At 38.2% G+C, this 16,371-nt stretch overlaps 1 protein-coding gene across 1 annotated transcript in view; it reads right to left on the bottom strand.

Annotated features, from left to right (window-relative positions):
* Positions 1-1,353: 1,353 nt before the first annotated feature.
* Positions 1,354-16,371, bottom strand: part of RET (ret proto-oncogene) — a 79,812-nt gene continuing 64,794 nt past the window's right edge. Inside the window, exons 14-20 of the mRNA XM_090144740.1 lie at positions 14,728-14,942; positions 14,505-14,627; positions 11,535-11,605; positions 8,011-8,148; positions 5,869-5,968; positions 4,821-4,968; positions 1,354-2,891 (exon numbers count right to left, since the gene is read on the bottom strand). Coding sequence (XP_090000866.1) covers positions 2,734-2,891; positions 4,821-4,968; positions 5,869-5,968; positions 8,011-8,148; positions 11,535-11,605; positions 14,505-14,627; positions 14,728-14,942 — 953 coding nt within the window. The 3' untranslated portion in view covers positions 1,354-2,733. The remainder of the gene's footprint in view (positions 2,892-4,820; positions 4,969-5,868; positions 5,969-8,010; positions 8,149-11,534; positions 11,606-14,504; positions 14,628-14,727; positions 14,943-16,371) is intronic.

Genomic DNA, 16,371 nt, shown 5'->3' with positions numbered 1-16,371 from the left:
AATTTAGAAGCAGAATTTCAAAATTATTTTTGTTTGTTCTGTGTTTCTTTTTCTGAGTACTCTGGAAAAGTCTGTAGAATTGAACACTACAACAATTTCCTTGTGCTTACTGAAAAGGCACATGAGATTCACCCTTTTCCCCACCAGCCCCAACTCAAAGCCCGGGTGAACCACGTCAGCTCAGCTGGTATTTAGAAAAAGCTGGCAGAAATTTTTAGAAATATTCCCTCCAACCTGTATTTTAGATGAGTCATTTGTTCCCTTTGAGTTCACACTGCTCAGGGCAGCCAAGTACCTGAGCATTTCTGGCACTGATGGAACTATCATCTGCATGTCACTTTTTTCCCCATGCAGGAAGTGTATTTATTTACTTAATTGGGAACCAAAACAAAATCCTCACCTTTCTGTCTTGCAGAAATACAACACAAATAGGAAACACTTCAAGGGAAACGTTGGCAAAAAAAAAAAAAGTGTGCAAAGATAAGACATAAGAAGCCATCAAATTCTTTCATGTTGCAAATACTTGAAAGTAGTAATCTACTTCTCGACAACATTTAAGTCAGAATTACTTGGATTGGGGAATAATTGTTCAGAATCATGTGGTAAGCTGCACTTAGTGTAGATATTTGTGTCTCACAACTGTGTATTTTATATGTGGAATTTATGTCTACTCAGTGAAATCTTTCACAGGAATTAATGGTTCAAACAACTGCGTCTCACGCTGGAGCTCAAAAATAGACACCACTTTCTGTATCCACTGTTACTTCATCATCTCACTCACCTACTGTAGAACAACGTAGCTTCACATGTCCCAGCTGAATACCATTGCTGGAAATAGCTGATAAACACAAGTTCTTAATAAATTAAAAAACAAAACAAAACAAAACAAACAAATACAACTCTTAGTCACTTAGGCTAATCAAGAATTCCCATTTGCAGGTATAAAAAAAATGTGAAAAGCACCGGACAAAACAAAAAGTTATCACAAATGCCTTTTTTTTTTTTTTCCTTCTTCCCCACAGATCTCCCACAGAAAAACAAAGAAGCCCATATAATGGGCTTAACCTTCAGTGTCGTTTATATTAAAAGCATCTGTGCTGACAGTGTTCCGAGTGGTGCTGTACCAGTGAAAATCACCATTATACCCTAACTGAATCTCCTGGGTATATATAAGCTGTACCTCCTGGCAGTACACAAGTGCACAAGCCCATTGACTGGTAGTACGAAGAGAAAGTTGCTCTGCTTAATGCTTATCCAAAGCCAGGGCAGAATATGACACCTAAAAGTGGAGTTGTTTAAATTCTTGCACAGAGAGAATATCACCAATTTTTGCAAGATGAAAATCTGTGTTAGGGTTTTGGCAGTCTGACTCTCTCGTTTCTGAAATCACAGACTTTAATGGAAACATAAAGTTTGTACACAAAACAACATCTGGAAACAGCTAAATTGGAGCAAGCTTTGGTAGAATTGGATTATTTAGAATAATCATCACAACGTTAACAACGAGTCACTCGGGATTCACATCCCAACATTTGTAGCGAAACAAAAGCCATCTTTAACCATATTAGATTACAAATAAAGACAAAAATAGTGCTGATCATTTACTCTTCCACATAGAACACATGACCCGTAGTCAGACCATTCTCCTAAATAGCAAGTCAGTGTTGTAGGCACACGTTTTTATATTTCACCTTAACAAATCCAGATGACATTTGCTTGGTATGGGTTCATTAACAGTAGAGTAATAGACCACTTTTACTGTGCAAGTGTTGCTTACTCGTAACTTTCAGATAATTGGTTTACTTGGAGCTGTGTCACGGCAGTGTTCTGTGCATGGCAGTGTATCCAATTCTGAGCTGAGAGGAGAACTCCAACCCACTGAACATGACTGCAAACAAAATCTCTTTAATTCAGACTAAAAATTCCTCTACAGTCCAAATTGAACTCGTCAAAGGAACTGTGATTGTACAAGGTCATACTTTTCCACATTAGTAAGACGTATATGACGGAAAATAAATCGTGTCAGATGAACACTCTTGATTGCCATCGGCCTATACAGCATATCTTGTATTAAATTTATCTCCATTGTGCTAAAGGTAAGAGCAATTAAGACTAATAAAACAAACTCTCTTCTCATTAAGACAAGACAATACATTTTACAAGACTTCAAATGTTGAATCTCAAGTGCTCTATTGAGTTACTTAATGTTTGCTTCTAAACCAAGATACAGGCTTCATTAGTGCCAACATCATTGTAACCCTTCTCATCTGATAGCAAGATCAGTAGCGTGGGAGCGTATTTTCCCCCCTCCCTTCCATATATTTGTGCTTCCTACTTAGATCAAGTGGTCGTATGCAAACAGCCACTATAAAAGTAGCAGTTCAAGTACATTTTCCCATCCAATAAGGTTGTAAAACAGGACGGTTAATCTAAAAAATTGTGAGAATGAAGCGCAGAGCCATTTGCAGTAAGAAGTTGGCAAATGGAACCCTACGCGAAGTGGCAATCTAAAAAGAAGTACTGGAACTACAACTCTTATCCAGCTTGATATGCTTTCTGAAAGGGGAAATCACCAATTATAGCTTTCATCATGAATAACACACTTTAAAAACTACCAATAAAAGAGTTTGCCAATCTAAAGGTTGTTGACTGTACAAAGAACGAGCCACTGGACTTTCCATTCTTTGCATGTTTGTTCCCCTCACGAGTCCATTACCTTTCACAAAGAAAATTTTAGCTATCAAACTTGTCCACAAATTTTGCCGCTGAGTGTGAAACCATCCAGTTAGCATATACACTATCATTTGCATATCTTGAAAACACAGAGTTAGTGCCATCGAATCTTGTGAGTGGAACGGGACTCTCCTCAGGCCAGTTCGGGTATGACATGCCTAAAAATGAAAACAGATAATTTTTTCTGCACTGAAGAACCATAACTTCATGTGCAGACAGTAAGGCCCTTGGCAAAACTCCCTTCAATATTTTAAGCCAGTCCACTGGATTTTGTCCCAAATCAATTCGTATAAATGATGTTTCAAAATCCCTGAAGCATAAATTCAGATGTAGACAAAATCCGGAAAAAAATAAAGTGCTTTCTTGATAAAAAAAAAAAAAAAAGGTGCTCATGCACACGTGCATAATAAAAGCTAATAATTTTTCTTCTGATAAGACTCCAGCTTTTCCATAAATTTCTTTTTTAGTGATCGTGTAGCAATATATTGCTTTGCCAGAGGAAGTTCTTGCTGTACAGGAAGTGCTCCAAGAATTGATAAACCTATTTGGGACAGGATCCAAAGTTCATTCCAATGATAGATTATTTCCACTTACTTAAACAGTTACCTTTCCTTTGGCTTGAATGAGATTTTGGAGATACTCTCATCCCCTCAGCAGGGATCCCTTGCTTAATTTTAGAAAATCCCAGGAGCACGACTTTGTCAAGTCCAACAAAGTCCTGAGCACTCGTCTTGATTCAGCGTTTAAGCATGTATTTCAAGAATGTCATTATTTGCACTGAGTCCAGTAATGCTTCTCAGGTGAGGCACAAGGGATCACCGCATTGGAAACAAGAGTGCTTAGCACCATGTTGACCCCGCCGTGCAAGGAGACACCTACACCAGGGTGGAGATTGGCAAAAACAGAAATCTGCTTGTTGCTTATTATTATGCATTCAGCATCTGCCATCCATCTCAGTGGCAGATTTTTCTCTTACTGCTTTCTTTTTACAATCTGGCCACTGAGTGAGTGTCCCAACGTGAACGTGAGCTGGGGGAAACCTACTAAAGAAAATCATAGCTGGGGGATGCATTAATAATAGGCCCAAAGCCAGGTATATATGCTAAGTTTTAAGCTTTTCAAAAGTCATACCGCCTGAAGAATGATTTAAAAAAAAATCTAGAATGTGAGTATATGTCTAAAAACATGTAGAATATTTAATCAGGAGACAAAATGTAGGAGTTTTGGCAAGAACCATTTTTACTGTCCATCTCACCATCACAATATGAAAGCATATGTTCTTTTTAAAAACACTCGCTACATCCTTCAATCAGAATTTAGTACCAACATTTGCATAATAAACCAAAGGACGTGAAAACAGCTGAGTTCTTTCAAAATGCCCACTATCGATTCACTTTTCAAAGGACTATACATGTTGATTTATTCTGTATATAATAATTATATACAGCATTTTTACCTTCTGTATATAGTACTCCCATTTCTTTCTATGACACATTAAATAGACACTGCAGCTTACGGATCCAGAATGCGTTAAGAGCAGCTGAAATTTGGAAGTCCATCTTGATAAAGTAAAAAACACTGCAGATGGGTTTTATCATTTAGCTGTGACAAAAAGTGATATAAAAAAAAGTCTATTGCTTAAATTAGAGGTGCAGAATCTAACATACTGGAAATGTTCTTAGTTCCCTCCCAAACAGGATAGTTGAATTAGATACTCATCAGCATTTTATATTTCCCCTGAGAATACTTCCCTGATCTTTATATTTTATTGTATGATATCTAGTCATTTTACTTATTTTCACATCCTTTTAAAAATGTTTATTTTAAACACAGCTGCAAAATGACTAAAGGATGATCCTGATGCAAACTTTGACATTTACCAAACGAAAAAAAAAACAAAAAACAAAAAACAAAAACAAACAAAAAAGCCCAAAAGAAGCTTCCAAGCAAATTTTGATTGGCTTCGTTCAGACAAGAAACACTGTAATGGGGTTACAGAGTCTGACAACAGTGCAGAAGAGAAATCTTTTTTTTTTTTTTTTTTTTTTTGTGTTGCTAGAATCTAGTAAATGCATGTGAAATTCTACCATAGAGTTTGTTTTCAATCCATGTGGAAGGAAGGGTTCGAGGGAGGGGAGCATTATTACAGTCCACGAGAGGTGTCTCCTCTTCTGAGAGCCCATCATCATAAAGTAAGGAATCAGAAGGGGTGGAAGCCGCAAGATCTAAGTAGTCCTAAGAAACGAATGCATAAAAAGCTGGGTTAAAGTAAGTGGCAGTCTTGTTGCTTGGGTGTAAAGGCTACACATGCACCTTTGATAGTACTTCTAGCAGCAGGCTTGGCTGTCCTTTTCTGCAAGTATGGCACCTTTACATGCTTCCCTTACTTAATTCAGCTCATGGAAAGCAGAACCAAGAAGCTTATGGGCTGTGCTAGCCTATTCATTTGACCTTCAGTTTCTGCTATGCATTATACATGTCTGTGTTCCTATACGTATATGCTAGAAGGAGAGGTACTCAGGTTATCTCATCAATTTACAAAAGCTATTACATAATTACACAGAAAATTAGAGCTGTGTAAATATTGCCAAATAAAGCTTTCGCTGTTCTTAAAACAATTATTTAGATTAACCAGAAAACTTCATGGCTTTACACCCGTGCCTCTGAACATACAACAAATACAAATTTTTCCTTTCAAAATGTTTTTTTCCTTGGAAAATTTACTGAATATTAACTTTAAAAAGATAAAGCTACCCAACTCTGTAAATTGATTTTGCTTTTTATTTTTCTCCATTCGCAAGGGCAAGAGAAAAATGACTAAATTTTTTTCTAGCTCTGTTTTGGATTGGCTTTGGTTTTAATTATGCTGAACGTGCCAGGAAATTTGCCAGCCTGTGCAGTCCAGCTGTGTCATTAGACGTGGAGATCATAAGGCTGAAGTTACCAAAGCCATTTGATGCGACAAAACTACTTTCAAAGGTCTGGATGCATTTGAAAGAAATTAGGTGGATAAATGCTTTAAAACTTGCTGAAGAGTAATTATTAGTATTAAGAAAAAAGTAGATCATTAATTCTGCACATTCGAACTCGGATGATCAGAAAAGGTTTCAGAACCTCATGCTTGCTCACACTTACCCTACTCTTCACCATCATTTTCTCTAGCTCCTTGCTGATCTCAGCAAATGTTGGTCTTTTATCTGGTTCTTGCTTCCAGCAGCGCAACATCAGGTTGTACCTGTGATCCCCCACGAAATGGAAAAAAATTATTTCTGAGTGGGTCAGGATTCTGTTCGAATCATTTAAATACAGCTCTAACATGCAGGCTACTCAATTTATATCAATCTTTATGTTGTGTTTTCTGTTAAACGTTCTCTTGAATCAACAACTGACATCACACAGAATGGGCTTCTATTTTCGTGAGCATTTAGGAATTTAAATGACCTTCTCAGAGTACAACCTCACATGTGGGCAGCATAGCAGACTGCAAATTAATTTTGCTTACATATGACTTTGAAGACATTTGTTTATCACGGTTGTGCATCTCAAAACATGGAAAAGGGCTTTTATGTCAAAAAGCTGAATTTCACTGCCAGTGCACTGCCGTGGAGAGGAAGAGGTGGTTTAGCTGTACACAGAAGGCTGAGATTGTCCTCACAGAAACAAATTCTCCAAAATGTTTATCTTCTTCACGTGTTTAAATACTAAACTTTGTCTATAAGCCTTGCTTCGAAGTGAAGCCTTTAGGATATACCATACCTAAGATATACCATACCATACTTTAGGATATACCATACCTAAGATATACCATACCATACTTTGGGATATACCATACCTAAAATATACCATACCATACTTTAGGATATACCATACCTAAAATATACCATACCATACTTTAGGATATACCATACCTACTACTGGCACAAATTAACACTCTTTTGATGGCTTCTATTATTGTTCTTTTGTCATCTATTTTTATGCTAGGCTTCAGAAGCGTAACTCTCCTACCCAGTCTGCCATTCCTGTTTTCAAGGCTAAGCAATCTAGTTAGAAAAGTGTTCTAATTGAGGAAGTAATTGGCTGCAAGAACGACAGCAAGCTCTTGAAGAGCACTGTGTTTTTTCCCCTCATTCCCGATCTTTCTCTTACTTGACTCTTACTTGGATAAGGTAGAGAATGCATTTTCAGAAAATGATCCCTCAAAGGGCTCTATAAGATTGTCAGAAAAAATTCTGAGCAAAACCCCAAATATCCAAACTGGTCAGAAAACCATGATGTGGCTTGAATAGAAAAAAAACTTCAGACATGGTCAGCTTGCCTAACCTAAGCATCATCAATGTTGTAATATATATTGCAGGAAAGAGGTCTTAATCCCTGCGGAGATGGGACAAATAAACAAAAAATACTTGTTGGAGGATATTTGCAAGTGAAACTTATAAACGTATTCTGCCCCTAAGTTATAAACCTTTAATAGTTTCTCACCATGTACAGTATACAAACAAAAATGATAATTATATACTCTATTTACTTAGCCCAAACATGACCAAAGCATCCTTCATATTAAAAATAAGTCAAGGGAAACACCATAGTGATTATAGGCTGTTAATTGTCTAAAAAGTCCTAAGCCTGACCAGATTGGCAGGCCAAACAAAAAATCATGTCTCATTTCCAAATGCTGTGGAAGAACCTGGAAGAGGAGATATTTCACACTGAGTGTGAAACAGACAACAGCACAAACTGTCTCCAAATAGAAAAGGAATTATGCTGGGCTAACCAAGTCACAGAAAATGTATGTCTTCAAAGGTAAAGATTCCAGGGTATCTTTTCTCCTGGGTAATGCCAGGACAATTAATAACAACAACAGGACAATAACAACAACTGTGAACAGAACATCTATATTTTTTCAAAAATGTACCAAAACAAAACCCATTTTATTCAGAGTTTCAGCTACCACTGATCCATGAAATTCTTGTTTTCACTCCAAGCTCGAATATTCAAACATATTTGCTAAGAATACTCAAATTGTTTTCATTGACTGGCAAAATGTGTTATTCAATAGCCCCCAAATATTTTGGATGCAGCTGCAGGCATTCGGCTGGTAATTCTTCTCCTGTGTTTTACTGTCCATTAATTTCATTACATTCTTTTGAGTAGCACTCATTTGGATTCTACTTCTGAGATAGACAGAAAAATATTTCTGCGGCGTTTATTCAAACTTTTTATTTATTTCTTCAACTCCAGAAACGTTGTCTGAAACTAATCAAATCAAGAACTACTTACATTTCTTCACTGCAGTTTTCTGGTCTCTCCATTCTATAGCCTGTTTTTAGGAGGTTAAAGAGTCTTTCAGGAGCAATACCTGGGTAGGGATTGCCTCCCAAAGTTACAATCTCCCAGAGCAGAACTCCAAACGACCACCTGGAAAAGAAAAAAACAAGCAGTAATAAGTTTCAAGAGCCTGGTTTGGCTCTCACCCAATAAATCTCTTTTGAGTGTTTTGAGAACCCAACCAAATTCAAGACACTGCTGAGCCAGCGGGTCCTTACAGATGCATACAGGGACACATGGATTCACAAATACCATTCATTACAAAGATTAAGAACCAAGATAAAGGGCTTCCCCTCCTTTATTCATTGCCAAAAGCTAACCATGTCCCAGGAGGGCCCATCTTCTATAGACAGCAGGAAGAGCACTTGGTGCTCCAGCACAAAGGCTGCTTCTTGCACTGCTTCTGGAGGTGCCTCCATTTCCATTGCCTATGCCCAAATTAACATTTGTAGTCTCCAGCAAACATAACTGTCTAAATTTACTGAAGCTGGCTTATCCATTTATCGAGGGACTGGTCTTCCATCTTACATAGGAGGTTGTATTTCTTTATATGCACAACGTGGTTATTTCAGTCACGAGCTGCACTTTTGATGTCAGCTGCTCTGTGAGATCATGAAAGCAAATGAAATAATCTACCAAGCAAATATCAGATGGCTAAAATAGAATGTAACAGGACAGAAAACAGAGGAGGCTCTTTTCTGAAATGAACAGAAAGAATGGTGAATTTTTTAACTTGTTTTATTGATGACCTCAAAGGCATTTTTTTTTTTTTTTTTTTTTTTCAGTGAGTTGAGAACATTTAGATTAAATTAGTCCATATTGGAGGACAAGGCAAGAAAAGAGAGGCAGAAATATTTTTTCTTCCTTTACTGGAAGCTTATTCCAGGAGCAAAAAAAAAAAGCTACAGATTGCTGAAATCTGCTTGACCAAGAGAACTTGCCAAAACTTGGATGTTCTAAATGAAGGATGCCAGCCAATAGTGTCTCTCACTTCAAAAGGATACTCAATGGGATGCGCCTGGAAGCAAAATTACATACAATTGATGACAAATATTTGCTTTTGTCCTCTCACTGCTGGGTAATTTTTGTGCTAGCTCCATTTTTAAGAAGATTTTGTGAAGGGCTGCAGGCCTAATTCCAAGCCTGAGGGAAATGTGGCAACGCAACTCACTTCTTTCCAACTGCTGTCCATGCTCTGACATGTCAGACCCAAAAGTATAGTAATAATACTATCAAAATGAGCAGGGAAGCCAAACGACCTGTTTTACACAGTCCTAAATGGCGTGCAGCAGCTTTTCTCCCTGATGCCATTAATTGAATTAATTTTTAATCGCCCTGCACATTCTTGAAAGCTAATGAATATTCAGAACATTTGGAGATACTTTATTAATACGCTGCCTCTCATCCTTTTTAAAGTCAATTTTGCTCTGCCTTCAGGTTGTAACACTGCACATTATTAACTCAAATAAACTTGGTAGTGTGGCAGATTTTATTTTTCAAGTCCACCTCTTCTGCTAAAGAGAAATTATTCCGAATGTGAAAGGAGGGATCAGATGAGTGATTTCTTCATTAACTCAAGTTGTGTAGTAAATGGGCTTCCTAGAATAAAACACAGTAGAATTCTGCAATGCTTTCATGTTGTTATACAAACTAAGCGGTGTGGGAAGAAAAATGGGAGACTAACAAAATTTCCATTACCCTTTCTACTGATGAATAAAAATAATGATTGGAAAAAAATTAATGTGAGCAGGCAGACAGCAAACTAGTTCTCCAACGATGTCACTGAGCTCTGAATCAAAAAGATTTTGTAGATGCTGGCAAGTGATGCTGTTATTAAATACAGCTAACCACTGACTACACAGAAAGGAAGAAACTGGAAAAACAGAAGTACAGAGCGTGAGAAAAAAGCAGCACACTGGAATGGCTGCTGACTATATTAATCTATGGTCAACTGAATTATAATTGCATCACCACAAACAGTAAGGAATATTTCCATACTGTGTGATTCTCTAACACTAAAAGTAGCCCACAGGAAGGGGCCGGACCTGTGAGATCTTCCAGCTCAACCTTTTTGTGGTTCTATGTGATTCTGTGAATAGCAGTGGATCAATCAACAATTCACAAAGAGGCAGTTACGTGGCAACACAAACTGTTCTGCCCCTACAGCTGATCTGCAGAGTGGAATATTAATTTAAATATATGCATATGCTACGACTTTTTTTTTTAATTTTAAAAATTCTCTGGGAAAACTCATCGTAGAGAAACAAGTTAGCACAACAGATAATATGAGCAGGAAAAAAAATAAAATAAAATAACAAGAAAAACCTCTAGTCAGTCCTAATTCAAAGTGACATTCCCCCAAGGGTTGTGCCTACTTTTTTCTTTTCTTAATCCAAATGAAAAAAAAAAAAAAAAGAAATACTTGGCAAATTCATTTTGTAGGGAATTTTCCAGTCGAGCAAAATATTTTATTTCACTGAAACTTTTCTGAGCTGCAGAGAAATGAGTAAAAGGTGAATAAAAACTAAATATTGAAAGGTTCCTATTTGCAGATACTGCTGTCATCCAAGTGGTTTCCTCCACAGCGAAATGTCATTGAGATCAGAATGTTTTATGCTGTTTGAGTTCAATGAAAATAGTGCATTAGTCAAGATTGTCTTTCAAGGGGTGTTTGGAAGATATCCAAAATGCTACCTGGCAGAAAATCAGGAGCAACTACTGCTGCTTTTGCAATCCCTTGGAGATTTTTTCTCCTAAATAAGTAACACTTTGTTTTACGGTGTCTGCCTGCAGTCTGGTCACAACCACTATTCATCCCAGGGAGAAAGGAATATGAAAGGATGTGATTCTAAGTTAAATGTGTACAAACACTCCTCTGTTAGGCTCCTTCCTCATCAGACAGTGAGAACAGCCTAGCTGTGGTAGTTCTGCAGCCTTGCCATCAGCAGTGAGGAAGGAGCACATCTTCAGGAATTTAGTTTCCCTAGTGATGCAAATGAGCTTGCATCTTGGCACTGGAACCAGACTGCTCTCCTCAAGTATAAGCTGGCTGCCATTAAAATTGATTGGAATTATGTCACTGATTTGAATAGGAGTGAAGTCACATTTAACACCTCTCCCTATCGACCCTGTCCTGTATCTGCTGGTTGCTGTTAAAGACAAGCAATGAATGAGAACCGGGCATGGTGGGTTCAACTGTTGTCACTGACAACTGAGATTAGTGATTTTTGTCTGCATCTTCAAAGGCAATCATCTCACATGCACAGCTGCAACCCCCGCTGAATATGGCAGGAATTAAATACCTAAGTAACTTTTCTAATTTTTCCTCAGATTTAATTAAAATGGGGCCATGCAGGCTGTGTTCTCTCTCTGTTTAAGCATTAAGACCTTTACTACTATGTACATTATTGTTACTTCCTTCCTTATCTCCTTAAACAAATGCATGAACCATAAAGAATCACAAAATTTACACTTACACGTCACTCTGTGTTGTATAGATATGATCAAATAGGGATTCTATGGCCATCCATTTAACAGGTATCCGACCCTAAAAAAAATATATATATATATATTACTGACCAGAGATTCATGCTTCTAAGTGGAACACCAACATATTAACTACTTTTTTTTTTTTTTTTCAAAACTGTAACAGGTTCTCTATTCATGCTCTAAAAATTTCCAAGAGACAGAACGATTTAGCATTGCATATAAAAAACTGAAGAAAGTAACTGTAAGAATTTTGTAAAATCACTGAATTTCGTTCTTCACACAAGCTGACAGATGATCTGTTAAGCTCTGTAGTGATGAGCATCTCTGAAGCAAAGAGAAAATAGCCTTTCGTTACGTGACCATCCCAAGAAATAAACTGCATTTATGTAAATGCATCATTGGCAAAATACCACACAATCAGTCCATAGAACACATGCATCAGAACACCTAACTGCATGTGGCAAAGCCCTTTCAATATATGACCACATCTTCAAAAGGTCGTTTTCATTACAACTTATTTTGACTTAACGAAACATTCACACAAACAGCACTGTTAACTGAGGAAGAAAAAAAAAGCCAACCACATAACAGGAAAAGCTAAATATAAAATCTGCAGTATTTACAGAAGTATTTTCATTACATGATACAACTTCCACGTGCAAAAATTTCTGTTGGCAACTCTTCCATATTGAGTCATAGCGGGAACTGAACCAACACTACTGATCTTATAAACAGTCAGTAGAAAGCAGCGTTAGCTACCCAACTCTGTAAATTGATTTTGTTTTTTATTTTTCTCCACTCGCAAGGGCAAGAGAAAAATGACTAAATTTTTTTCTAGCTCTGTTTTGGATTGGCTTTGGTTTTAATTATGCTGAACATGCCAGGAAATTTGCCAGCCTGTGCAGTCCAGCTGTGTCATTAGACGTGGAGATCATAAGGCTGAAGTTACCAAAGCCATTTGATGCGATAGAACTACTTTCAAAGGTCTGGATGCATTTGAAAGAAATTAGGTGTATAAAGAAGCAGTGATGTAATTCAACAAGAGGACCTCATCATCTTTCCAACAAATTTCCTTTCCAAAGTCTTACAGGGGATTTCCAACAAATTCATTTTCCAAAATCTTACAGTATGGTGATATGATTAAATGATACGATGATGTGGTGGTGGATGCCCTGTACCTGGAGGCATTCTAGGTCAGGCTGGACAGGATTGTGAGCACCTTGATCGAGATATAGCTGTTCCTATTCATTGGAGTGGAGTTGGACTGGATGGCCTTTAAGGGTCCCATCCAACTCAAACAGTTCTGTGATATTATGCTGTATGGTATGCTGAATGCTGCTGCGTGCACTGCGAGCAGACAGAACTGTATCTAGACACTCGATCGTCATCTGCAATGGCAGGCAAAATAAATCTGCTTTAAATAATCTTTCACAGGAAGCATTAGCAGATCCCATAGCCTGTGATCTACCATGCTGATTAAGATTTGGTACCTTTCATACGTATAAAAGAATTTCTAGCAGGAGTTTTGCTTCAAGTCATCCATATAGATGTGATAATTCCCAAAAGTAGAAATTGAATGCAGTTTTTAAAACCGTGGCTTTGGTTTGAGCTTCTTTGTTCATGTTTTTAATTAGGAAGAGGGAGAAAAATGGCAGATTTGTTAATTTCGTCTTTTCAAGCAGTGTGCTGAGGAACAGGAGAAATGAGAAGGCCCACCTCATTTAAAAATGGGCTGTGCTCTATCTGTAAATAGGCTAATGAGCACATCTCCTGCAATGAAAAAGGGTGGCATTGTTTTACATTTGCTAACACATGCTACTTTTATGTGTCCTGCCCGTGTAAAATCTCTAGCAGGAGGAAAAAGAAATGATTTCTTACAGAGCATTTGGCAGGAAAAAGGGAAGGGAACCACAAAATCCAGCAGATTTCATCCCAATATTTATGTACTGGCTTGCAACTTTTCACAGCATGACAGAATCCCTGGGGTTGGCAGGGACCTCAGGTGCTCACCTAGTCCAATCCCTATGCCCAGAGCAGGGTGTGCTATAGCAGGCTTCTTGAGAACATTTCCAGTTAGGTTTTGAATATGCCCAGGGACTCTGACTCCCTGGGCAGCCTGTTCCACTGCTTCACCATTGTCAGACTTAAAAAGTCTTTTTTTTGTTTTTTTTTTTTTATTTGAATATATAGTTTCTGTTGTTTAAACTTGTGCCTGTTGCCTCTTATCCTTGTCAGTGGTCACCTCTGAGAACATGGCTCTGTCTTGTTTCCTGCCTCCTATCAGTATCTGTACATGTCAGAAAGATCCCCTTAAGCCCTCCTTTCTCCAGGCTGAACAGTTCCAGCTCTGGCAGGGTTTCTTGGCATGTCAGATCAAAGCCTTAAATATCATAATGGCCCTTTTGTTTACTGCAACTAACTTTTACAAATTAGAAAGCAATTCTTCTTGTTGGTGAGCGAGGAAGTTAAAAAGCATATTTACAAATGAGAAAGAAGAAATGGACGAGGTAATAGTGACTTGAGTGCAGTACACTGTTACAGTCCCACTAGTTCAGCTAATCTTTTCACCCTATCTTCAGTTTCGTATCTTCTATAGAGAATTATTCATAGTTAATTGTTGTCATTATTCATAAAATTAGCTGTTATCTTCTCCTTCTCTTTGCTATGAGAGTGGTGAGGTGCTGGAACATCTGCCCAGAGAGGCTGTGGATGCCCCATCTCTGGAGGTGTTCAATGCCAGGCTGGATGGGGCCCTGGGCGGCCTGCTCTGGTATTAAATTTGGAGGCTGGTGGTCCTACATGTGGCAGGGGGGTTGGAGATTTATGATCCTTGAGGTCCCTTCCAACCCAACCATTCTGTGATTGTGTGCGACTCTTCTCTGCTCAAGTCCTGCAGTTTAAGTCCCTTCACTTGATTAGGCAATAATTCTCACTACCGCTATTAATGTGCACTGTACCTTGCTCCTCTTGACGTACGAATCTTCTTCATATACATCACGGGATAGGCCAAAATCAGAGATCTTCATTTTGCGCCCTTCCGCCACCAGTACATTCCTGGCTGCTAAGTCACGATGGACAAGCTTTTGAAAGAAAACCAACAGTATTTACACTTCTGAAGGAACGTACTGACACGTCCGTCTGTCACAAGGACACGCTCACATCACTGTCACACAGCTCTACCTTCATTTCTGCCAGGTACTGCATTCCTCGTGATATCTGCCACGCAAATGATATCAGATCTCCCATTGTCAAGGCTCTCTCATCGGGGTTATCCAAATAACTTGAATTTCTGTTGCCATCACTACCCACGTAGCTTGGTCCCACTTTTCGACTTTCCCTGAGAAAACTGCGCAAGGAGCCATATTTAGCATATTCCACAATTAAATAGAGCGGGCCTGGAATAGACACACACACACTGGTAAGTTAGCAATTAATCACAGAACCATAGAATCACAGAGTCACTCAGGCTGGAAAACACCTCAAAAGTCATCGAGTCCAACCACAACCCAACCATACCAACCTAACTCTAACAACCCTCTGCTAAATCACGTCCCTGAGCACCACATCCAAACAGTTTTTAAACACATCCATGGTGACTCAACCACCTCCCTGGGGAGCCGATTCCAGTGCTTAAGAAGGTAGACTTGTCTTTTTTTTTTTTCCTTTCCAGAAAGGCCTCTTCTAATCAACTCATTGTTTTTAACAGTCAGAGGATCCAGACACCTCCGTGCTCAACATAAAAAGCCCTGAATGAGCCGTGAAATATTTCTGGCTTATATTCTCTATGAGCAGATTTCAGGTTAAATCGAGCCATAATTCGGGCAGTAACCTATTCCCTCATCTGGATAATTTGAGGTTGAATAAAGACAACCTTCATAAAAATCACATCTGCGAAACAGCCTAACTTAGAAAAACTCATAAAAATAAATGGATAAATAAATAACAAGCAAAATCCTTTTCTGTAGTGCATGATGCTGAGCTCACAAAGCTAATTCCAACGTTGTATTTAAGGAGCCCTTCCAGAGCGCTTAAAAACAGTCTGACATTTCAATCCATTAGCTTCTCCTCCCCGTTACCCACATGAATAATATCCACTTTGAGTTTTAATGCTAAAGACATTTGCCTCCTCTATCAAAACCCTCCCACTCCGTACACCAATGAATTAGCCTCATATTGTTTAAAATCCTGTGACTCAGCAACAGTTCACTTCCTTAGGGATGAAAAGATGCATTGTACTGGAAAGAAAAAAAAAATCCTGCCCTGCTGGTTCAGTACCTTGCTAAGACTCAGAGAGGACTCAATTCTGAATTATATTCCCTGTCTCTAAATAATAGTGCCATCTGCAACAGAACTGGCTGGGCAAAAATGGCAGTCCCCAGCCTCAAGTTGCCACATACATACTGTAATTTTAGGCTGCAAAAATCACAAAGTCTTTAAGGGAGAAGGACCACAATTAGAGACACAAAATGAGGAGAATATTGCTGTGCAAATTCATTTCACGTGAACAGAAATTATTTAGATCAATTCTTATGCACAGCAATGAAAATTGGAAGTTATAATAAATAGATCTGAAATTTTCCTCCCTCTTAAAATATACTTTGCAGTGACTGTGGCTTTTAACACATCTACCTTAAGAGGGAGACAAGAGTTTTGTCAAACAACAGGAAAACTCAGATGTCAGTCTAACCATCAAGCTATATTTTAACAGAGGGATCTGTAGTTAATAAAAGGAGATGTCACTCTCTGAACTCAGGCATCGAAGTAGTTATAATAAAATAGTTATAATGAAAGCTGCATTAGACTTTAAGAAATAATCCATTTTTG

This window comes from Phasianus colchicus, chromosome 8 (assembly GCF_987193195.1).
Source record: "Phasianus colchicus chromosome 8, bPhaCol1.hap1.1, whole genome shotgun sequence".
Classification (NCBI taxonomy): Eukaryota; Metazoa; Chordata; class Aves; order Galliformes; family Phasianidae; genus Phasianus; species Phasianus colchicus.
The sequence above is the reverse complement of the archived record's forward strand: the minus strand, read 5'-3'. Positions and strand labels throughout refer to the sequence as shown.